Source organism: Dama dama, chromosome 4, assembly GCF_033118175.1.
Source record: "Dama dama isolate Ldn47 chromosome 4, ASM3311817v1, whole genome shotgun sequence".
Classification (NCBI taxonomy): domain Eukaryota; kingdom Metazoa; phylum Chordata; class Mammalia; order Artiodactyla; family Cervidae; genus Dama; species Dama dama.
Window position 1 is genome coordinate 14,830,746 of NC_083684.1, and position 23,917 is coordinate 14,854,662.

At 39.8% G+C, this 23,917-nt stretch overlaps 1 protein-coding gene and 1 long non-coding RNA gene across 2 annotated transcripts in view; one reads left to right on the plus strand and one right to left on the minus strand.

Moving 5' to 3' along the window:
- On the minus strand, positions 1-10,652 carry MPHOSPH6 (M-phase phosphoprotein 6). Its single transcript, XM_061138269.1, has 5 exons — positions 10,520-10,652; positions 8,367-8,479; positions 3,508-3,598; positions 1,125-1,219; positions 1-692 (listed from the first exon to the last, which is right to left on the minus strand). The coding sequence occupies exons 1-5, from the start codon at positions 10,616-10,618 to the stop codon at positions 560-562; spliced, it is 531 nt and encodes a 176-aa protein (XP_060994252.1). The 5' UTR covers positions 10,619-10,652; the 3' UTR covers positions 1-559.
- LOC133053805 (uncharacterized) overlaps positions 10,651-23,917 on the plus strand; it is a 20,288-nt gene continuing 7,021 nt past the window's right edge. The window contains exon 1 of the long non-coding RNA XR_009692333.1: positions 10,651-10,991. This is a non-coding gene — a long non-coding RNA (uncharacterized LOC133053805). The remainder of the gene's footprint in view (positions 10,992-23,917) is intronic.

Sequence of the window (23,917 nt, forward strand, 5' to 3'; positions counted from 1 at the left end):
TATACGAAAACAGGTATTTATTATAGAACAATGTCTAAAAATTAATTAAAGGCTTAAACAACAACAAAAAACATAATTCCACACATTGACATTGACTTTGTAGCATGAAAATTCTTAGCCTAAATAGGCAAGTTTGTTCTTGATGAATTAACATATAATAAATTCTCATGACATGATTCCAAAATATATGTATGAACTGACTTGACATGTTTATAAACATAACGGCAATTTAAACACTGGTATTAGTTTTCATGAGTTCAATTCAAGGTTAGTAACTGGAGAGTTATAGTAGAAAAAAAAATCTGAGATAAAATATTCTTTAGGAAGCTACCACATACCTATGTACATTTGAAGACCAAGGGTTAAAAGTCCACTCTTGATGAACACCGCTAAGCAAAGGATGTATAACATCCATCACACGTCTGTTCCAAAAACAGCATGTTTCCAAAAGTATACGTTCCTTTACACATAAACATTACGGCCCTAATAACTACAGAGGAGCTGACAGTGCGTTCCAAAATATGCTCTCATCCCTGAGCCATACCCTAAGGCCTCCACTTTAATCTTGGGGCTTTAAGAACATCTTCTTCGCTTTAATTGGTTTTATGTCTCCATTTTCATCTTCTTCGTAAATGGCACGGTCTCTTTTCTTGGCAAACTTTTTCCCAATTGTCCCCACCAAGGTCTCATATCTGTTAAGACAAAAAACAGAACGAGTTTAGTTTCAAATAAAAAAGGAATCAACTTGTCAAGAATATCAAGCCAAATACACAACAAAGAATGATAAGAAAAACCAAAACTATGATTAAAAGAAATAATCTGATTTAAAATTCATAATTTCTCTGCAAACAATTCACTTTTTTTTTTTTTTGCATTATCCTAGTAAATTAATATGTATATTTTAAAATATGTATTAGAAGCAGCACTAGAAATTAGCCCCCAGCTGCCAGCCTGTAACAGGTATGAATCCACCCTAGGTCATGTTAGAAAAAGCAGGAAGTCCCCTTTCTGCTGGGGTACTCCCTTCAAAGGTACGGCAGACCCATCACCGGGCGGGAGGAGTATACACATTAGTCAGTGAATATTGGGCTCAGATTATAAACCTGGTCTAAGGCAACACTTACCTTCTAGCCATTTCTTCATCTGAGACATCAAGCTCCACTGTTTGCTCTTCAACTTCTTCTGCTTTGTTCTTAGCATTCATCTGAAGCATTAATTTCTGAAAAAAACACAATGGTGGTGACTAGCAGGCCTAGAAAAAGCTTGTTAAAGGAATTAATGTCAAACACATTTGAAGGTAGAGAAACAGAAGCCACAGAATCTACAGGACTAGCCAAAACTTACAAGGGAGTCTCTAAAATTTAACCAACTTTACTCTGCAGTATTTGATATAAGCCAGCTCTCAATTAATAAAATAAGACAAAGCCCACTAGATTAGACTTACTGTTAATGAGTCTAAATTGTATTTTAGATCAGAAATTTATTAGTTACTTGTCTCTAAAGCAGGCATGCTAACACACTGTAGAGTGGGGGAAAGCAGTAGTAAACTTTATGTGTCCTCTGAACCGCCCACTTTTGAGCCAAATGGGAGAAACGCTACAGTCTACAGTAATTCTAAACGCAGTTTTGGTGGCAGCTGGGGAAGGGGAGCAGCAAAATGCTGGAAGGCTGGCGCTGGTGTAACGGAGGGGCCTCCTCACCCCTAAACACACGGGTGGATAACACACCGATGTCCACATGATGTCTGTGTGCCATGGATCCTTCCTTGGCTTCTTTTTCTCACATTAACCTTTTCTTGATAGGTATCCCTCGACAGACTTAAAAACAATATCCTCTTTATCACAAAGGTGGGACCAGGAGAGGAAAGTAGAAATCACTTTTGACTAGCTCTTCCAGCGTTTAAAGGACTGCAGATGAAGCCGTCTCAGTACAAGCTCTGTGGGGGCACAGACTTGGGTTCCCTGTTGCACTTCCAGTGCCTCCACAGGGCTGACGCACCAGAGGTACACAGTAAATATTTACTGAATAAACCCCACGGTAGGTGTTCCTTGAAACACACAGATACTATGAAATGTGTTCTAAGTACATCCTGCTTGTAATAAAGTAAGTGTTCCCAAGTTGGAATCATTCTTTTTATAACTAGGTACACTGAACTTTTCTCACAATTTATTGACAGCTCAGACCTGTGCGCCAAACAGTTCAAAACCTTTTCCCAGAGAGAATATATTCAGTGTTATAGAGTGCTGGTAATTAAAGTCACTTTCTAATAACATCCCACATCAAATCTGGAGGGTCAGATCAACACTTTTTCCCACTGTATCACTTTGGAGTCCTTGCCACCCAATACCCTAGTCTCTGGACATCATTTGCTCAGAGTAAGCTTGGCTATCTTTTTTTTACCTTTTACCCCATTGCTCTCATTCTCCTCCTAATCTAAAGCTTTCAGCAGCCCAGAACAGGAGACATATTAAAAACAAACACTTCCAGCGTTGATGTTATGTAAAGTCGATTTTACCACCTTAATTACTACACCCACTCAAAAAAGGAGACAAAGGAAAATCAACCTGCAGTCTTTATAAATAAACACTGGTGTTTAGTTTGGCTAACTGTGGTTGCTCCAGGCATCCTTAGAGAACCAGTTTTCAATCAGGAATGATTCTGCTCACCGAGGGGCCCCTGGCAACGTCTATAATGTTTGGATACACTTCAGGTTGCCACAACTGGAGTGTGTATGTGTGTATCTAGTGGGTAGGGGGCAGAAGTCAGGGATATTGCTCAACATCCCACAGTGCACAGGAAAGCCCCTGCCACAAAGGAAATTTGAGCCCCAATGTCAATAGTCCCAGGGCTAAGAAACCGCTGCTTCATAAGATAGTTACCAAAGGAAAGCTCTGTTATCACAAACCTCCATTTGGTTGGCTAAGTACTGATAGGAGAGCTTTCAATACCTGAGCCAGAGTTCTAATAATTATTTGTTAAATGGAGGTCTGTGCTTCTCTACAAACCTGAGGCAGGAAGATTAAAATGAACTCAGTTATAAGGTGAATATTTCCTCTGAAGACAAACTTTCTAAAGAATCATTTAAAAATCTATTTACAAGCTTGGATTAAAAGCTGTCCATTAAAAAGTCAAATTACTCAATTTTTAAGTAACACTTTTTCCATTAGAAAAGATAGATTTATAGATGCCAGAAAATAATTTTTCATAATGGCATCAAATGAATAAAATCCTGACATTCCTGTAAAAGACCTGAGCTAAAATTCTAATACTTACTGTGGCACTGTCAGGGACTATATACTGCTAAATTAAATCATCTACTCAATTCTAACATAAAACTAGACTGCAATGCCTGCAGTTTCTTTAAATAGCTATGGCAATATTTTAAGACTTGTTATTTTCTATATAATGAGGAGAAATGGTATCTTTTGGGAAAAAACCTAAACCCAATCATTAGCAGAAAGAATTCAATTGGAAAAATTTTAAATCTGAAGCAATTATATTTAATACCTCAACCTCAGGATTAAATCCTCTGAATGACATTCTTCCATAGAGAAGATCTTCACACAACAAGAAACTCTGCTCTTCTATAATGAAACTCCTAAATGAGAAAATAAACCTGTATTAACAGCATGTCTACTTGTGGCAAAGCAGAGCAAATAAAAGTCAAGATTTCAAATGAAAAATAGATCTTATGGTTCTCAGTGGAATCAAGGAAAAATACACTAAGATTTCTAACCTAAAGTTAGAGATAAAAACAGATTGCTTTAGTCAACAAAAGCATTGGGAGGCAAGAACACAGGGCACTTGAAGTTTCCAAATGTAAAGTTAAGTTTCCTTGATGTTTATGCTCCCCCCCAAGTTTCTATTAAATTTGCAGAAATCAGTGTCCTAGGTGGCTTTAGTGAGTATCTTAGTTGGAGCTCTCAGCTAAAAATAACAATGACTGGTGTTGGATAACTTAAGCAGAGAAGTAATTTACTGTAAGGATATAGGGTATCTTACAGACACTGGGAGAGCCGGATGAGCGGGACTGGAAAATGAGCAGAAATAAGAGTGGCTAGGTGACCCCAAACCAAAATCATCCAAGTAAAAACGGCACTGCTACTGAGAGGGTTCAACACTGGACACCAGAGGGCATCCAGAAAACAGCATGCAGGTGGGGATGTTTCAGTGACCAAGAAGGACTCTCCCATGAGTCACCAGTTCATAACCCCTATCCCAAGCGAGCACATCTGACTACAGCACATGTTCTCCTGAACTTTTTGTTCAGTCTTTCTCATTCAACTGGCCAATCTTGTTTCTTGTAGAGTGCAGGTGATAAAACATCACGAACGTCCCAAGCAAATCACCTCCCTCAGGAAAGCATCATACATATGCATTTAAAAATTTGCTTAAGTCAAAAGGTGGACCCAAAGGCCAGCAAAGGATTCATAGAAGCACCACTGGCCCCTAGGAGGGCTTTCTCATGTGTTTCTGTTGACTCAATAACATTAGTATGAAAAGGTGGTTTGTTATCTACAAGCATAGTTTCAATGGTGAGGGACACTCATGCAGCTAGCAAATAAGGGAAATATTCCAAAATATAACCGAAAACATTCTGCAATTTTCCTACTTTTATTAATCAGAATCCGTAACTTTAGAGCTAAAACACATCCAAGAAATTATCAAATTTGTCAATTTTTGCAGACGAGAAATGAATGGTCAGGAAAAAATAAACACACCTGCCTAGGGACACAAATAACTGCAAAACAGGGCAAAAACTCACTGCTGGGGAACAACTCTCTGTGGGTCTCCTTCATTTCCGCAACACCTGTGAGTGACGCACTAGATGTCCTTTCGTTTTTTTTCCAAGAATACGTGCACAGTGAACAGCTTCGAAAGGCTAAGCTATTGTCTCCCTTCTTCTGCCGGAGCAATGCATTGACTTGCTTTAAGGCTCAACATAAGGATACTGCTTCTCTTGGGGCCAAGGGCAAGTCTGTTTGCTATGCAGTATCAAATACTCGGGGCACCTAAGCTCAGGACTTCTCTGTTCTGATGTTAACCTCCTGTGAGTACCATGTCATCCTCCCTGGGATACGAGGAAATGCTGCCAACGTGAGGCTCAAGTGGCCTGCTGTGCTGTGAGTAATCAAGTCCTCTGTCTCTGACTCAGAACTCTCCTACCTTCCACCAGTTGTCCATGAAACTGTAGTGGGCTGACTTCTTAGTTTGCAAGTAGGATCAATCTCAGACCTCACAGTTCTTGAAGTTCACCAGGCCACAATACACAAGCACAAGAAGCACAGTAGCCAAAAATACTTTTTAAACATCATCCTGTGGCAGGCGAGTAATTAAACTGGCTATACTCACATCCTCTAAACCACAGCACATCCTTTGGAGAAAAACAACATGGCAACAACAGAGCAAAATCTCTGATCTGGTAACTTCTATTTCTATACTAATTTGTATTAGGTTCCCTGGTAACACTCTGAGACAGAGGTCTGGGCGCAAGTTTCACTGGGGAGTGCTGGCTGGGAGATACCCCTCTATGGAAGTGAGGGCTGCAAGACTGGGCTGAGGGAGAAGCTGACTTGCAGCGTGGCTACACCAAGACCTCAGCCCCTACAGGGAGCTCCAGAGTCGGAGCTGCAGAGCTCCAAGAAGCCCTGCAGTTGTTTCAAGCTGAGGCAAAGCAAGCGGGTTTTAATCCACCTACAGGGCCTGGTCACTGGCTAGGGGAGGTATGCACAATGAATAGTCCTAATGGTCATCACTGAGTTACAGTCCAATATAGCTGAATGGCAACCTCTAGACTCCCAGAGCATATACACAATGAAATCTCCAGTTTCACAGAGATCGGTAACCCTTTGGAATAATTCAGGTGGTACTACCAAGTAAGGTTTCACAAACACAAATGAACAGAGTGGCTGAATTTCCTAACACTCAAATATAAAGAAACACATACACTGTTAACACTTTGTGCTTTATACCTAGCACTGTGGTCACTGCTTCACATGTATTATCTCATTTACTTCTCATACTATCACACCCAATATACCAATGACAAGAGAGAGGTTCAATAACTTGTCTAAGATCAGAAGCAAGCAAGTGGCAGAGGTGGGCATCACACCCAGGTCTGCCTGTCTCCAGAGCCCATGCACTAAATTAACCAATCCATCCCACTATCTGGGGTGTTAAAACACACACACCCCAGGGACGTGTCATCCATTTACCCTCCAGGTCAACTTCTCACTCCCCCAGAGCCCCCACCATCAGTACCTTGGGAAGCTGATCTGAATGTAATACCTGGAATGGCTTCCTTCCTATAGGATTACCTGGGCTGGTTGTGCCCTCAGATAAAGATGGTGACTCTTTTAAGACGCTCCCTCCACACAGCCCATCTTCAGATTTAGTAACCACTCCCTCCCCTTGACCCTCCAGGCCAGGGGAAGTTATTTCTATTACACAAGTCACTGAGGTGCCACACTGCCCACAGCTGCCTTCCCCACCGCTGCCCACACTCTGGGGGTCTCTGTTGTATGCTCCTCAGATTGCCCAACTTGACAGCTTCATCTCTTCCAGCTGATGTCCTAAACCAATCTTCATTTCTAAACATAAATATGACACTGAATGCAAAAGGTTATTATCAATATTTACTGCTATGATCTGAAAGTTCATGTCCCCACACAAATTCATATACTGAAATCCTAACCCCCAAAGATAAGGATATTAGGAGGTGAGGCCTTGGGAAGGTGCTTAAGTCATGACTGTGGGACCCTCATGAATGGGATTAGGGCCTTAGGAAAGGTCCCACAGAGATCCTCAGCCACTTCTACCAGGTGAGGATACAGCAAGAAGGTGCTGGCTGTGACCCAGGAAGAGGACCACCATCAAAACACGACCAGGCTGATACCCTGATCCTGGACTTACAGCTTCGAGAACTGTGAGAAACACACTTATGCTGTCTATAAGCTACCCAGTCTGTGGTATTTTGTCACAGAATCTGAACAGACTATGTCACATACCTCCCTAGGAAAGGAATCTAAAGGTCATTTTCCTGGGAGTAAATACACTATTTTGGGGGGGGGGGGGGGGCGGGAAGAATACTAAAAACAAGATACAAATGGTCCTGCTTTTCATTAAAAATAAGTAACAAAACACCTGGAATACTCTTGAGCAAGTTTAGCCAAGGCATAAAATTAAATTAGACCTCCTTACCACTGACAGTCCCTTTCCTACCAACCCCTGCTCCCAAATCCATACCACCTTCAGCATCACCTTCTCCTTCCTGACATCTTGCCTCCTCTGAGAAGCAAGAGAAAAGCAAGTTGAGAAGTAAGCAGAAAAAACAAAGTCCTTTCCTTCCATCCCTCCTGGTGGGACGTACTTTCTATCTTTAGAGAAGGATGTTTAACCTCCCAAGAAAGATCTAGAGAAGATCAGCCAAGTAAACAATGGACAACAACTGTGTTGGAAAGAAAAAAAAAATAAATTATAAGGTATGGAAAGGGAAAACGTAAGTGTGTCCGAAGACAATAAGCCGCATCTTTAGTCACTTAATAAAATTTAAGTAAAACTATCATACCACAGAGGATATCAAGGTTAAGAAAAGAATCAAGGAGAAATGATACACAGCTTTCAGAAACATTTAGAAAAGTTAACTGACGATGTGAATCATCACTCCTTCATTAAAAAGTTATCATGCATCAACCAAGCTTAGAGGTGGAAGAGAAATGATCTAGTGTGTTATCCTGCTTCAGTAATAACTATCTGGTGACCCTAAGCAATTTACCCTCCCTTAAGCTTCAGTTTCCTCAACCATAAAATGGGTGGAATGATGGTAGCCAGCTCTCAAGTTTGCTGTGAGGATTAAATAATTAAGAGACACAAAGTGCTTTGCCCAGGTCCTAGTATACACTAAAGACTCAATACACATTAGCTAAGATGACTGCTATTAATAGTAAAAATTAAAAAGAAAATAAACAAAACACTCTTGACTTTATATAAGCTCAATTTATGGAGAATTCTGTTACTAAAACAAAACTGGAGAGACCTGAAGTACACAAATAATCTTCAGAACTTATTACATAGACAGCACATTGCAGATTTTCTTAAAAGGTCACCAGCTATCACCAGAGACACATGGCTTAGATTCCTTTATTCTAAATAAGGAATATAAAAAAAGAACAAAGTTATAAATGATGGTGAGCATCAATAAAAACATAAAATGCAAGCAGAACTCTTACAGACTTAATAATTTAAAAAAATATTTGCAGGGCTAACTCAAGAAACTGAATAGATATCAGTTCATGGGTTTTATGTCACTGGAATGATGAATCACATTTACGGGGATGTGAACCTCCAACATGTCATAAAAAACCTACTCTTTCTCTTTCAGCTCAGGCAAATCCAAGTACCAGTGCTCTTCACTAATGATTTTCTTTTCTTCCTCTTCTAGTTGTTTCTTGGTTTCCGAGTCCAGTCCCCTTTGCATGAACTGTCAAAACATGACAAAATCAGAGTCAGCAACATTTTTCCCAACAACCTCGTTTCTCTGGGAATCCCATCTCAAGGGTGGGGGTGGGGTGACCAAACAGCTTAGCTGACCAAGACAAGAGGACTTCCAGTACACTAGAAAATAAACAAGTCAGTACCAAATCCTCAACCCTCTCATTTTTGCTCTATACTTAGCTCTGGCCGAACAGCTACACTAGGTAAGGAAACCTAAAGCAGCTGCTCCCTTGCTTCTCATAGGATACTCCACTCTATCTGTATACTCTGTCTCCTGCTGTTCTGCCAGAAGGCTTTTTGTTGGCAATGGCCAAACTTGCTAGAGAAGCTGGGTAATTGTTTCTCTCTCCTTTGCTCCAAGTGTCCAGCTGAGTGCTCCCCAACCACCCAAGCAGGGGAGGATAACTTTTTAAAGTTAACTTCTTCCTTCACAATTACAGAGTCAGATTGTTGGTCTGAGCCCTAAACAACCAGCATATCTTCATTCGACTTATTCCAAGACTAAAACAACTGCTAAAATCTTCCCAATGCCTGCTTTGCCAATATACTTCCCTGAAATTTACATGATTACAAACCATAAGCAAAGAAAACCCTCTGTTCACTGAAGATCCAAATTTTGCTAATACATATCAAAGAAGTACTTCAGAAATGATTAGTTACACTACTACTTACTCTCCATCCTCACTCACCCTATTTACCCCAGGTTATACTCCAGCTCAACTCCACTCACGTCTTGCACATGCAACATTTACTCTCCAATGTTTCAAAACATTTATGCCCTGCTTCCCTTCACTGCAAACTCCATTAATCTGTAAACAAGACATCTAGCAGTTTGCATCTAGATGGTGGTGTTCAGTGACAAGCAGTACAGAGTTGTACTGATAATTAAGAGCAGGGGCTTCAGAGCCAGACTGCCTGAGCTTAAGCCCTGTCTACACTTATTTATAAACTGTGTAACTTTGGGCAAGTTACCTACTTCTTGTTTCAGATGCCTTAGCTGTAAAAGAAGGATAATAATCGTACCCACCTCAATCGGTTATTATGTGGTTTTCCTGCCTTATAATATGCAAATCACTCAGTGTCTAGCACATAGAGCTAGAAATGTTCGCTACTAACATTACTTAAGTTTTAAGGCTTACATGTTTCTCCTGTATTAATTCCTGTATTCATTTTATCTACCCTTGTCCGCACATCTCATCTGAAAATCAATTTTGTTTAAAGTTGGTGACATAATTCCACTTCCACCTCAACTGTTAAAATTCTCTCTGTTCCCAACACCACTGAAATCCCTCACCCAGATCATCAGTCCTAGCTGGTCGTTACGACTGCAGTTTTGTCGGGTCTTTCTGCCAGCAATGTATTCTCCACAGGACAGTGAAAGTAACGGTGAAAACTTAAGAAGCACAGCTAGTAACACTCGCCCCGGTGCTCAATCGCTTCCCAATGTTGCTCACAAGATAAAAAAAATTCCTAATCTGGCCTAAAATTCCCTCCTTGCATGCTGTGATTATTGGCTCCTTTTCCAGGCCCATTTCTTGCTACTTGTCTTCCAGACAGACTGAATGACCTTTAGTTCTCGGAAATCACGGACTTGGGGGGTGGGGGTGGTTTGCCTCTTTAACTTCTGAACTCGCTTCTCCCCCAGTCTGGGTCGCTCTGTCCCCCACCCTCCCACCAACCCTTCAGTGTCTACTAGATGCCACTTCCCGCAGAAGCCCAAGTAAGTTCCAGAGGCTTCCGGCGCTTCTAGCACCACTGCACTGAGTACATCATATTTTAAGTGCCTGCTTATGCGTCTGTCTCTCCTATCCGACCGCCGGTTTTAAGACAGAATCCGCCGGAATTTATAAACCAGTTCCCGGTGCCTAAAGCAGAGCAGGCGCTGCTCAGTGAATGAATGAACGCGAGAGCTGGAAGTCCTCCGGGGCTTCTCTAATGGCTTCGTACGCCCACCGCCTCGTCTCTAGCCAGGTCGGAAAGACTGAGTATCCCCACTGCCCGACCCGCCTCCCTCGCGTCCCCGCACCTTCATGCGCAGCAAGTTCTTGGACAACTTAGTTTTGCGCTCGGCCGCCATACTGACTCCCACCGGGCTCCGCGGTCTGCAACTGGACCCACCGCGCATGCGCGATTCTCGTGTGCGTGGGCCCCGTCATACGTAGCGTGCGTCGCCCCGCCCCGTCGGCTCCACCCCTGTTTCTCGCGTTTTGAGTTGGCCCGCGCTTTTTGCTCGTCGCCTCAGAGAGCATTTGCCTCAGGAGGTGCTTTCCTCGCGAAGAAGCCCAGGGTAAACACGGCTGTCAAAGCAGAAGTGAGAGCGACTTGACGCCAAGAGAGAGGGAGACCCCAAAGCGGCCGCTGCCTCAGGAGGCCGTAGTCCTGGGCGCCGTCAGCCTTCCCTGAGGGCTTCGATTGGTCCCCTCAGGGCTGCGCACCGGCCTCTTGCTACCCGCCTCACGGACCCGGTCTTGCAGCGCGTCGCCGACCCAGTTGCCTTGGTGAGACCTTTGAGACAGTGGCCACACCAACCATCCCCCCGGACCGTTTCTTTGAATTGTTTCTAACGTGGCAGGCGGGTTTTCTGTGGCACTCCATGTGTGTAATAAGTTCATTTTCCTGATAACCCCATGGGGCCGTCGTTATCCTCCTGTTGCAGTTGAATAATCTGAGCTACAGGGAGGTTCCAGAACCAGCCCAAAGCCAGGGTGAGAGCGGTGGGGGTAAACCCAGGCAGTTTGGCTGCCGAATGGCCTTTACAGTGTCAAATCCACCTGTTAATTGGAGTGTGCGTCTTTAAACCCTAGTGGCCAGTTAAATAGGAAGAATAGGGAGAGGTAGATGTCAAAGACAAGAGCATGAAAACATGACCTTATTTTCATACGAAGAGTTAAAATAACTTTGCCAAGATGATAGTTTTAATGCTGCGCTTTACCACCTAAAGACAGTTTTCACGCCATTCTTAGCTGCCACACTTTGAAAAACACCAATCCTGATAGCTCTTCCGCTGATAGCGTGCACTATATGCTGAATTCTTGTGCTAGGTACCTCATGTCTTTTATTTTTTTACTATTTTAAAAAAATTTATTTTTAATTTTATATTTTATTTTTTACCCCTGGGAGTGTGTGTTACTTTAGTTGAACCTCATAAGAACTCTGAAGAAGGTATTGTGGTCCTCATATCGTTTGGGAACCTGAGGCCCAGAGATTAAGGGACTTACCAGAGTTTATACAGCTAGTAAGTGTTAGAGCTAAGATTGATCACAGAGCTGACACTTGAATAAAACATAGTCATGCCCTGGCAGGTTTTCTCAGAGGAGGAAAAAAAAGTCATTTTAATATGGTAAGTGGGTATAGAAACTTACTCATTCGTGTCTGTGTGTCAGATACTGGGTTCATCTCTGGGCTACACTGATGCATAAAATCACATGACCTGCCTTTCTTGGAGCTGACCATCTGGTGAGAGCCATGGCAGAAAGAAAAGGATGATGTGTTAGAGAGACTTTTAGGGTGACATTAGATAAGCTGATCTGGGATTGCTCTTGTCATATGATAGTGCCTACGCTTGGGAGTTGAAAAAAAATTTGTTGTATCAAGGATTGGAGGTAGAGTGTACCAAAGGGAGGGAATAGCAACTGTGAAAGTCCTGTAATGAGAACAGGATGAGTTGTCATAGAGTTTACCAAGTGGGAACAGTAGAGGTAATCACATGTTATGGGTGGAATTGTGTCCCTCCAAGATTCATCAGAATTTTGTTTCAGAATGTGGCTGTATGACTTAGAGAATGAACTTATGATTGCCAGGGGGAAGGATAAGAGGAAGGGGTAGGGAGTTTGGGATGACATGTACACACTGCTGCATTTAGAATAGGTAACCAGCAAAGAGCTACTGTACAGCACATGCAACTCTGCTCAGTGTTATGTGGCAGCCTGGTTGGGAGGGGAGTTTGGGGAAGAATGGGTATATGTATATGTATATGTATAGTTAAGTTCCTTCACTGTTCACCTGAAACTATCCCAATGTTGTTAATTGGCTCTACTCCAATATAAAATAAAAGGTTAAAAGAATGTGGCTGCGTTTGGAAACAGGACCTTTAAGGAGGTGATTAAATTAAAATGAGGCCCTTAGGGTCGGTGGCAATCTAATATGACTGGTGTCCTAATAAGAAGAAGAAATTTGAATACACAGGAAGATACCAGGATTGCGCATGTACAGAGGAAAGACACAGCAAGAAGGTGGCCATTTAAAAGCTGAGTAGAAGAGGTCTCAGGAGAAACCAAACCTGCCTACACCGTCATCTCGAACTTCTAGCCTTCAGAACTGTGAGAAAATAAAGTTTTGTGGCTTAAGCCACCTGGTCATACTATTTTGTTATGACACCAAATTAGTTCTCTATTACAATTATAATAAGAGCCCTATGTGAAAAATATGGGACTCATGAGAGGATATAGAAAAGGCATCTAAACCATTCTGGCCTGGAAAAGGAAGTTCTCTTAAAGGTGTGACATTTGAGATCTGAAAGGTGGAGGAGTTAGCCTGAGGAAAAGCCTTCTAGTCATTTAGTTTTGTGCTACCATAATTCCCATGCATCCACAGAAAACTTACTTGCAAAACTGAAACGCTACTCGTTGGACAAAAACTCCTCATTCCCTCTCCCCGCAGCAAACTATACTACTTTCTGCTTCTGTGAATTTGACTTCTGGTCAGGATTTTGAAAGAGGTTCTGTGAGAGCCAAGGTGAAGAAGTGATCCATTCTGCCATCTGCATCCAGGCATCCAGGAAATAGCTGACTATGAACACTATCTTGAAAGATAGGCACATGTCTTTTCAGATTTAAGAGGAAAACAATTCCTGAAGAAAGAAGAGCATATGCACACCAGCTAAGGAAGCTAGAAGCTCTACACTTCCCCTCTGGACCTCTGTTGTTACCAATCTACTTGTACACTGGATTCTGATTCCTTTTCCCAAAACATTGGCTTCATTATGGTCACTCTCCTGCTCCACAGTTTACAGTGAATATTGTTGTCTGAGGGATAAAGGTCAAATTCCTCAACCTTCAATTATGCATTTTTATTTGACATAGAAAATACTTATAATTAAAACAAATTCCCAAAGCTTCTACCCATCAAAATGTAATGAGTTAAAAGTGGTTTAAGAGTAATAATGTAATTTTCTATACATCTGTAACAGACTTTTGGACTCTGCAGGAGAAGGCGAGGGTGGGATGTTCTGAGAGAATAGCATTGAAACAAATACTATCAAGTGTGAAACAGAACGCCAAGCCCAGGTTGGATGTATGAGACAAGTGCTCAGGGCTGGTGCACTGGGAAGACCCAGAGGGATAGGATGGGGAGGGAGGTGGGAGCGGGGATGGGGATGTGGAACACATGTAAATCCATGGCTGATTCATGTTAATGTATGGCAAAAACCACTACAATATTGTAAAGTAATTAGCCTCCAACTAATAAAAATAAATGAAAGAAAAAGTAATAATGTAGTTTTAACTTTGAATTAAATTCTCAGACAGGGAAGATAACTCCTTCATCTCTCTCTGCTATTGAATTGTAGAATACAGAGGATAGGTTTCACACTCAATAATGTGTTAACCTGTTTTAGTTACACAGCCAAAGAAACATCATTTGGGGGGAAGAGATATTTTCATAGGTTTTCACCCAATTCTGAATCCTTTCATAATGGAATTTGTTGGATGAGTGAAAACCTCCAAATCCTTCCAGTTACTAGACCCATTAAGAAAAGGTTCCCTGAGTCTCTTCATTCTTGGAGCTGATCATTTCTATGCAGCCCAGTACAGTAAGCCTATGATTAATATTTTGCTACTGAGCACTTGAAACGTGGCTAAGGTGACTGCATAATGGAATATTTGTTTAAATTTAAAAACTATAGCAGTGTAAATATTTTCCTGTTTTACACATTTTATTATTTTGGCAAGACTGTATTTCACTGTAGCCTGTCTATGTTGAGATGTGCTGTAAGTGTAAAATATATACATTTCAAAGACTTGGAAGGAACAAGAGTAAAATATTTATATTTTTCATATTGATTAAATGTTTGGATAAGAGTTTAAATTAAGTTTAAATTAAATAAGAGTTTGGATGTATTGGTCTAAATAAAACCTAACATTAAAATTAATTTCATCAGTTTCTTTTTTTAATGAGTCTGCTAGAAAATTTAAAATTATACATATAATTTCTTTTACTGTTGTATTTCTTTTCTATTTTATGCTCTCTCTCTCCCTCTCACTCCCCTTCTTTCTTTTTATTTCTTTCTGTTAGCTTTTGTTCTTTTGTTTTTTGCAAGTACCAGAAATTGATCATGGCTTTTAAGTAAAATGGGGATTTATTAGAAGGACATTTCTAATAGTTAATAACAAGGCTGGAGAAAAGGGCAAGTTAAAAGGACAGAAACCAGGGCAGCACAGGTATCTAGGAAGCAGGAATTAGTGTCACTGCAGAAATAAAGAGCTTCAGATGATTGTTGTTAGGATTTTCAAATTTTCATAGTCAAGGAGAGAATCTCATTGAGTCTTAGCCAAGAGAGGGCAAGACCCGATATATAGTCCCTTCAGGACTATACACAATGGGGGAGGGTAATTTTTTGAAGAGAAATTGGGTGTATAACCCAAAGAAAAGATAATCATTGTAATAGCCCAAACAGCAAAGCCAAGGTTAAGTATCTATTTGAGGCAGGAAGGAAGAGAGTTTCCTTGACACAGCCATGGAGGACAAATAAAGAGCATCAGTTGGGAAATTGACACACAACATCAGATCTATTATTTCTCACAAGATGTTTTCCCTCTTGCTGCCAAATCGTACTACTTTTATATGAGTAACAATCATAGACTCCTATTTTTTCTGCCTTATACCTTTTTCATTCTTCAACAAATTTTATTAAATACCTCTTATGTTCTTGGCCCTTTGGTAGGTGGTAGGGAAACTATCTCTTCCTAATGGTATGTTGTAGACAAGGATATAGGTCTTAAATGCTGTCATTGAGATAAGACTTATTGCAGGAAACCTAATCTGGATTTCAGGAGCTTGGAGAGTCTTCCTTGGGAAAGTGACACCTAAGTTGAGACCTCAAGATTAATTAAGCATATGCCAGAGAAAAAAAGGGAAAGGGGCAGGAGGAATGAAGGAGTTATTTAATTCAGATGGAAATTTTTTTCAATGATAGCAATTGTGTAAGTTACAAGTGTGGAGAGGCAAGCTAGGGCCAGATCGAAAAGGCCATGTGTTAAGTCAGTAGGATTTTGAAAGTTCCTGTGAAGCTATTAAACTGTTTTACCAGGACAATGGCATCATTTCAGAATTGCACAGTAGAATTGTGTTCATCTTAAGAGCACTCTGAAAGTAAAGAAAGTGACAGTGTTAGTTGCTCAGTTGTGTCTGACTCTTTTCAACCCATGGACTGTAGCCCTCCAGGCTCCTCTGTCTGTGGAATTCTCCAGGCAAGAAGAGAGGAATGGGTAGCCATTCCCTTCTCCAGGGGTCGAACCCTGGTCTCCTGTATTTCAGGCAGATTCTTTACTTTCTGAGATACTACTTTGACCACCAAAAACTATTAGAAGTAATAGTAATAGTAATAGATGAATTCAGTAGAGTTGTAGGATACAAAATTAATATGCAGAAACTTGTTAGCAATTTTTATATGCTAATAAACTATGAGAAAGAAATGCAGGAAATAGTCCCATTTATAATTGCATCAAGAAGAAAATTACCTAGGAATAAACCGAAGAATTGAAAGATCTGTACTTTTGAAAACTATAAGACAAAGACAAAAGAATTTGAAAACAACACGAATAAATGAAATGAGATGTGATGCTCATGGACTGGAAGAATCAATATCCTTAAAATGTGTATACTACTCAAAGCAATCCAAAGATTCAATGCAGTTCCTTTCAAAATTTGCATAGCTTTTTTCACAGAACTAGAACACAGTGGTAACATTTGTATTGAACCACAGATGGCCCCAAATAGCCAAAGCAATTTTGAAAAAGAAAAAGCAAAGTTGAAAGTATCACACTCTCAGACTTAAAGCTATAGCATGTTACAAAGTTCTAGTAATCAAAATTATGGTACTGGCACAAAAGTGTACGCATAGAACGATAGGATAGAATAGTACAGAAATAAACCCATGCTCTTATGGTCAATTGATCTATTGCAAAGGAGGCTAAAGTATATAATGGGGGAAAGATATTCTCTTCAATAAATGGTGTTGGGAAAATAGGGCAGCTACATGAGAAAGAATGAAACTGGATCACTTCTTATACTGTACATAAAATAAACTCAAAATGGAATAAAGTCTTAAACATAAGGCCTGAAACTGTTAAGCTCCTAGAAGAAAACTAGGCAGTAACTTTTTGACACTAGTCTTAGCAGTCCTCTCTGGCAAGGGAAACAGAAGCAACAATAAACAAATGGGACTATATCAAAGTAAAAAACTTGTGCACAGTGAAGGAAATCACCAACAGATCAAAAAGATAATCATGGAATGGGAGAAGATATTTGCAAATGATATATCTGACAAGCGGTCAATGTCCAAAATAAATAAAGAACTCATACACCACAGAATCAAAATCCCAAACAACTCCATTAAAAAATCAGGACCTGAGTAGACATTTTTCCAAAGAAGACAAATATATGGTCAAAAAGCACATGAAAAGGTGCTCAACATCACCATGAGGGGATGCAAATCAAAACCACAATGGGATACCTCATATTTGTCAGACTGGCTGTTATCAAAAAGACAAGAAACAAGTGGTGGTGAGGATGTGGAGAAAAGGGAACCCTCGTGCACTGTTGGTGGGAGTGTAACTTGGTTCAGCCACTGTGGAAAACTGCTGAGAGTCCTCAAAAAAAAAACAAAAACAAAAAACTAAAAATGGAACTGCTGTATGATCCAGCAATTCCACTTGTAGCTATTTATCTGGAGAAAATACAGATTTGAAAAGATATTTGTATCCCCATGTGCTTTTGTAGCCCTATGTTCATTTGTATCCCTGTGTTCATAAGCCATGCAGATGTAATGTGCATATAGGGAATATTGTCAATAATATTGTAACAACTTTATATGGTAATAGATGGTAACTGGTTTTATTTTGGTTATTTCATAATGAATAAAAATACCAAATCATTATGTTTTACACTTGAAACTAATAGTTTATTTTAATTATAATTCAATAAAAAGTGTTTAGAGACTGAATTTAAACTGAAAGTGTAAAGGGAGGAAGAAAAAAAACAAGAGAGGGAGAAAGTCTAACCCTTAAGTAATCTCAAATGTTCTTTCAGATTACTCTTCCTGGGAACTCCCTGGTGGTCCAGGGGTTAAGAATCTGCCTTCCAATGTGAGGGACATGTGTTCGATCCATCATCTGGGAACTAAGATCTCACCTGTCCCAGGCATAAAGCCCCTGCATGACTCAACTAGAGAAAGCCTGCATGCAATGAAGACTCAGTGCAGCCAGAAAAAGAAAAAAAAGATAATCTTCTTAATTTCTTTTAATTTCCTGTTTTAACTACTTTATCCTATCATCTGTTAGATAAAATCCAGACTGATTACAAGGCTTTCTACACCTGCCCTCTAGCCTTATCTCTTACCTTTTTGGCCCTGTCTTGTATTGGACATGACTGAGCGACTAAACTGAACTCAACTGTATGCCTCAACTTCATTTCCTCTAGCCAGACTGATCTATTCGCTGTGCCTCCAAACATTTCATATTCACCTTCCATGTAAATATTCATAATGCCTTCTATTTCTGGAATGATGCCCGGAATAATGTTTTCTCTTTTTTCAACTTTTCAAATCCTGCCTATCTCTCAAAATCCAATTCAAATTTCATCTTCCTCTTACATCAACCAAAAATGATGACTTTCTTTTTTTCCCCTTCATTGCTGATAGGGCTGTTTTACAGTTTCAGTGTTTAATTACACACTGCTTTTTATTGTCATCTAACATGATTGCAGGTACTGGAGGGCAGTTCTGAGCTTTATAGTTACCTGAATCTTTCACAGTTTCAAACGGTTCTTAGTATACTCAATAAATACTTACTCAAATCAGTAAGTGAAAAACTGTTCTTTAAAATGGGTGAGATAGCATCTTTTAAAATTACACACATTCTTTAATAACTAACTGATAAGCCCCAGAACACCTAACCAATTCTATCTAGCAAAATTGACATTAAAATTTTTATTTTACAAAAGAAAAAAAAATCAGAGAAATGAAAGGCCAGGGATGTGGTAATGAAACCACCTTATTTTCCTGAACTAATTCTATTCAAAATATTCCATTCAGTTAAAAGATAATGATATCTTTGGACTTTCTGTGGAAGTTTCTAAAGAAGCCAGTTGCTATGGGGATTGAGAAGACAAAAAATTTAAGAATATGATCACATTTATGCATATGAAGCTACCATGTCTAAACCTGGAAGACATTTATTTGATGGAGGGGGTTCACAGAGGGGAAAAGAATGTGGAAATGAATTGTTGGGGGAACATGTTATGGTGGTAGAAGTCAAGATATAGTTAAGATGGGTGTTTATTTTCTTCGAGGGAAAATTGTGTGTTTACTAAAAATAAGGAAGAACAAAAGAAAAGTTAGACAGAGGGCTGGAGAGACTAAATGGTTTTCTCTTTACCTATGACAGGTTTTTACTCCTGAAAAAAATTATAGATGTCAAAGCCAGTAGTTGAAAAGGAGGCTGCTGGGACTTTGAACCAAGCCAAATCAGTGGCTTTCACTGTTTTATATCCCCCTGTCACTCTTAGGAATATGAGTCCCACACTGCAAAAATAAAAAGCCCATTCTTTTTCTTACAAAGAAAGTTATGTTTGTAGCTATCGTTATTTTATTTACTATTTGTAGTAAGTTTTACAGACATGAAAATGCATTTTTGCCTTTTGGAGAAATATTTCCTGTTACAACTTTACAAAAGAAACAACCCCCAGCCCTGCCTCCCACCCCGCTTTCCTCGATTACTACCTGTTTTCTCTGAGTATGCCTGAAAAAGTGGTGGCAGATGCATTCAGCCTTGTATGCTCACCAGATGGTGTAGGTTGATGGAGAGTGAGATTTTCATTCTGGTGCTGTTCTGAGTCCTTCTCTGGTGTTCTTGCCACAGTTGGAAATTTCTGGCCTAGAAGACATGGACAAGCCAGGGCAGGGTTTTTCATGACAAAAGTGAACTCTTAAAGAGATGAAGGTATTCTTTTTTCAGTTCCTGAAAAGAGAACCAGCAATGATGTTTTGTGAAAAAGAGGAAAATAATTGAATTAGATATTAGATTCCTTTGATTAAAAACTATCTATTTTTTGAACTACAGCGTGCTATAAGATTAATACATTTTATCATAACCAATACAAAAATACACAAATGCACTAAGTAGAGAAATGAAAACCTTACCTGCTTTGTTCGTTCCCCGAACTCCCATTTCTTACAGACAACTTCTGTGAAATCCTTTGGCTTTGAAAGTTTGAAATAGAAAAATATTCTCTAAATAAACTTTATGTCTGTTGAATAGTTTTAACTTTAAGAAAGATATCTGTTTCTGATAGTAAGAAGGCATTGCAAAGTGTTATAACTTATTTTCTTTGGCCGTTGTGCCTGGGAGTGTTTGTTTTGTTCTGTTTTTCTGTTTCATGAGAAGGTTTGGCCATGACTTACTACCACCATTGGGTGGCAGCCTAAATTGCAACCTCTTAAGAAGTCATCCTCATTGGGTTCTGTGAAATTCATCTGAGAAATGATGACTTTGCACAGATGTTTTTAAAGGAAGTGTTGAATAAAATTTTCCTCTTATTCTGAGAGAGAGAGAGAGAGAATGCAGCTGAGCAAAGGAAATAACTAATGACCAGATACCTGGGAGAAAATCCTCTCTTCCAGTAAGTCATTTGCTCCTGCCCCATCTACTCTCAGCAGTTTAATAGCTACTGAACCCTCTTAACCCTGGGAGGATCAAATGAGATAACAGGTGAAAACACCTTATCAAATGTACAAAGCTGTGCAGATGTGAAAGATGATTATCATTATAGCATGGATGCGGGTTGCTTTCATAGCCAGTTTTATTGGCATGATTGCTTTTTAAATGGAGTCATCTGTGTGAATTAAACAAAATTCACAGATCTGCAAAAACTATTGCACATATTTATTTTATTTGAAGTCACTTAAATCAAGATCTAAGTAAAACCTCATCATACTTCTGGGATGGCAGGAATTAAATCTAAATATTTATGTAATACTCTCCTGTGCCAAACATTGTGCAATAACTCAGGTTCTTGAGTGAGTGAAAGTCACTCAGTCACATCTGACTCTTTGCGACCCCATGGACTGTCAAGTCCATGGAATTCTCCAGGCCAGAAGGGGATCTTCCCAACCCAGGGATTGAACCCAGGTCTCTCGCATTGCAGTTGGATTCTTTACCAGCTGAGCCACAAGGGAAGCCCAAGAATACTGGAGAGTGTAGCCTATCCCTTCTCCAGGGGATCTTCCCCAATCAGGGATGGGCTTCCCTGATAGCTCAGTTGGTAAAGTATCCGCCTGCAATGCAGGAGACTCTGGTTCAGGATCTTAAATGGTGCCAAATCATAGTGAAGATCATAGCTCTTGTAATTGATCATTGGACCTCATTGGAGATGCCATTGTCCAGCTAACTAGGTCCACTAGACTCTCTTTTACCACTGTTTGTAGTCCATGCTTGGTGTTAGGAATCTTTGAGAGGACTAGGGGGCCAAGTGTTCAACTTCTCTGGGTGTACCACACAGACACCCTCTTGTCTTGCATGCTCTGTGTCTCACTAGACCTTCTGAATCCTTCTGACCTCTTTCTAATATTGAGAAAACTTTTCCTTTTACCTTTTGCTGCCTCAGAAGGTACTCTGGCTATCCCATCTGGCTTCAGGCCTCACGGATGTACTTCTTCAGTGAGTGTAGACACTGCCAAGAGTCAGGAAGAACTGTAGAATCCATGCAAACTTGTGTTCTGTGGACTTTAAGATCTTAAGGGGTTGTCTGCCCTCTTGAAACTATTGAGGTGTATATAGAGAAAAATACAAACCAAAGATTCAGAAAGTATTCTACTCCAGTGACATACAGAGGTGTCCTCTTGGCTTCAGGGGGGCAGAGCTTTGGTGAGTACACCAGAAAGATAAAAAGATTGTGTCTTTTTATCTGGATGAGTAGAGCACTCAGCATTATCTTCTTGATTTTTTCTTTTTCTTGCCATACATAGACTAAAGAACTGTTTTTCTATTTTCATCCAGCTGCTCTAATTTCAATATAAGAGAAAAACACTTTGTCTGTCATTAACTCTAAAAAGCAATAATTATAATAGTTTATAATTTACTGTTGTCAATAAATACTCCCATAACATTAGTGAATATTGCTTCTCTGGGCTGGTTATTGTATTTGGATTTTTATAGCAACATTCAGACTATGAGGAAGCTAAGTTTGTTTGTGCTGCTTAGGGGATGGGTGTTGGGAACCATTGGTTTTGTTGATTAAATTACCTAATCAGAAATTAATTACTGTAAGTTAAATTCATAGCTGTTTGGAATTTAGCATCTAAAATTTACAGATCGAAAAATGTTAAATTTTTCAATATAGAAACTTTCAAAAATATTTAAAAATACAGAGAAGAGAGTTGTCTAATTAAGACTCATATGGGGACTTGCCTGGTGATCCAGTGGGTTAAAGTCGACCTTGCAATTCAGGAGATGCAGATTTGATCCTTGGTTGGTAAACTAAGATCCCACATGCCCTGAAAAATAAAAACACTCATATACTCACCAACCAGCTTAATTATTAATTCATGGCCAATCTTGCATTCTTTTTGTCCCATCAGTTTCCTTCTCTCTATCCCTCTTCCAATTATTTTGAAGCCAATCAGTTCAGTTCAGTTGCTCAGTCGTGTCTGACTCTTTGCGACCCCATGAATCGCAGCATGCCAGGCCTCCCTGTCCATCACCAACTCCCAGAGTCTACTCAAACCCATGTCCATCGAGTCGGTGATGCCATCCAACCATCTCATCCTCTGTTGTCCCCTTCTCCTCCTGCCCCCAATCCCTCCCAGCATCAGGGTCTTTTCCAATGAGTCAGCTCTTCACATGAGGTGGCCAAAGTATTGGAGTTTTGGAGTTTCAGCTTCAGCATCAGTCCTTCCAATGAACACCCAGGACTGATCTCCTTTAGGATGGACTGGTTGGATCTCCTTGAAGTCCAAGGGACTCTCAAGAGTCTTCTCCAACACCACAGTTCAAAAGCATCAATTTTTCGGCGCTCAGCCGTCTTTATAGTCCAACTCACATCCATACATGACCACTGGAAAAGCCATAGCCTTGACCAGACAGACCTTTGTTGGCAAAGTAATGTGTCTGCTTTATGTATGATATAATTTATTGGTAAACATTTCAGTGAAAGTGAAAGTTGCTCAGTTGTGTCTGACTCTATGTGACCCCATGAGTCCATGGAATTCTCCAGGCTAGAATACTGGAGTGGGTAGCCTTTCCCTTCTCCAGATCTCACCAACCCAGGAATCAAACCAGGATCTCCTGCATTGCAGGCAAATTCTTTACCAACTGGGCTATCAGGGAAGCCCAAATGTTTCAGTGGATATCTCTAAATGGTAAAGGACTTAAAAATCAATGTAATCACAAAGCCGTCATTGCTCTTAAAAGTCAAACATGATGAAAGAATGCTGCCTCTTTATTTTCATCATTTTTTCTCCTTATTTAAAATTTAATATTAAACTTATGTCAACAGCATAAATCTTCATATAGTAACATATACTGAAGGATATCCTGGACATGTTGATAAGTGAAAGACCAAATAATAGAGTGATTTTTATAACATGATTCAATTTCTACTTTAAAGGATTATAAATAACCACATCTATTTTTGTTTAAACATGTAAAAGCATAGACACACATATAATACATCAAACCAAGAATAGTTGTTACCTTTAAAGTAAGATAGTCACAGTTGGTATTAGAGATGGGTATAGGACTCTTAACATATTCTTTAGTATTTTTTATTTATAAAATATATGTGTATTACTTTTGAAATTAAGTTTTCAAAAAAGAATTCATGAAAGGAACAACTTAAATTATATCAGTATGAGAAATGAGAGACATTTTTATTTTATTTTATTTTTTTTGTGTGTAATAAAGTTTTATCAAAGTATAAAGGAGATAGAGAAAGCTTCTGACATAGGCATCAGAAGGGGGCAAAAGAGTACCCCCTTTGCTAGTGTTAGTAATGGAGTTATATACTCTCCAATGAATCCAAAGAATATCTGGAGGTTGTAAAGACCTCACCAGACCCACTCCCATAATTTACATTTTAAGATAACAGAGTTGGCCAGAAGGTTTAATCCAAAGATTGTCCTCAGGCAGGATACATCCTTGTAAAGACCAGA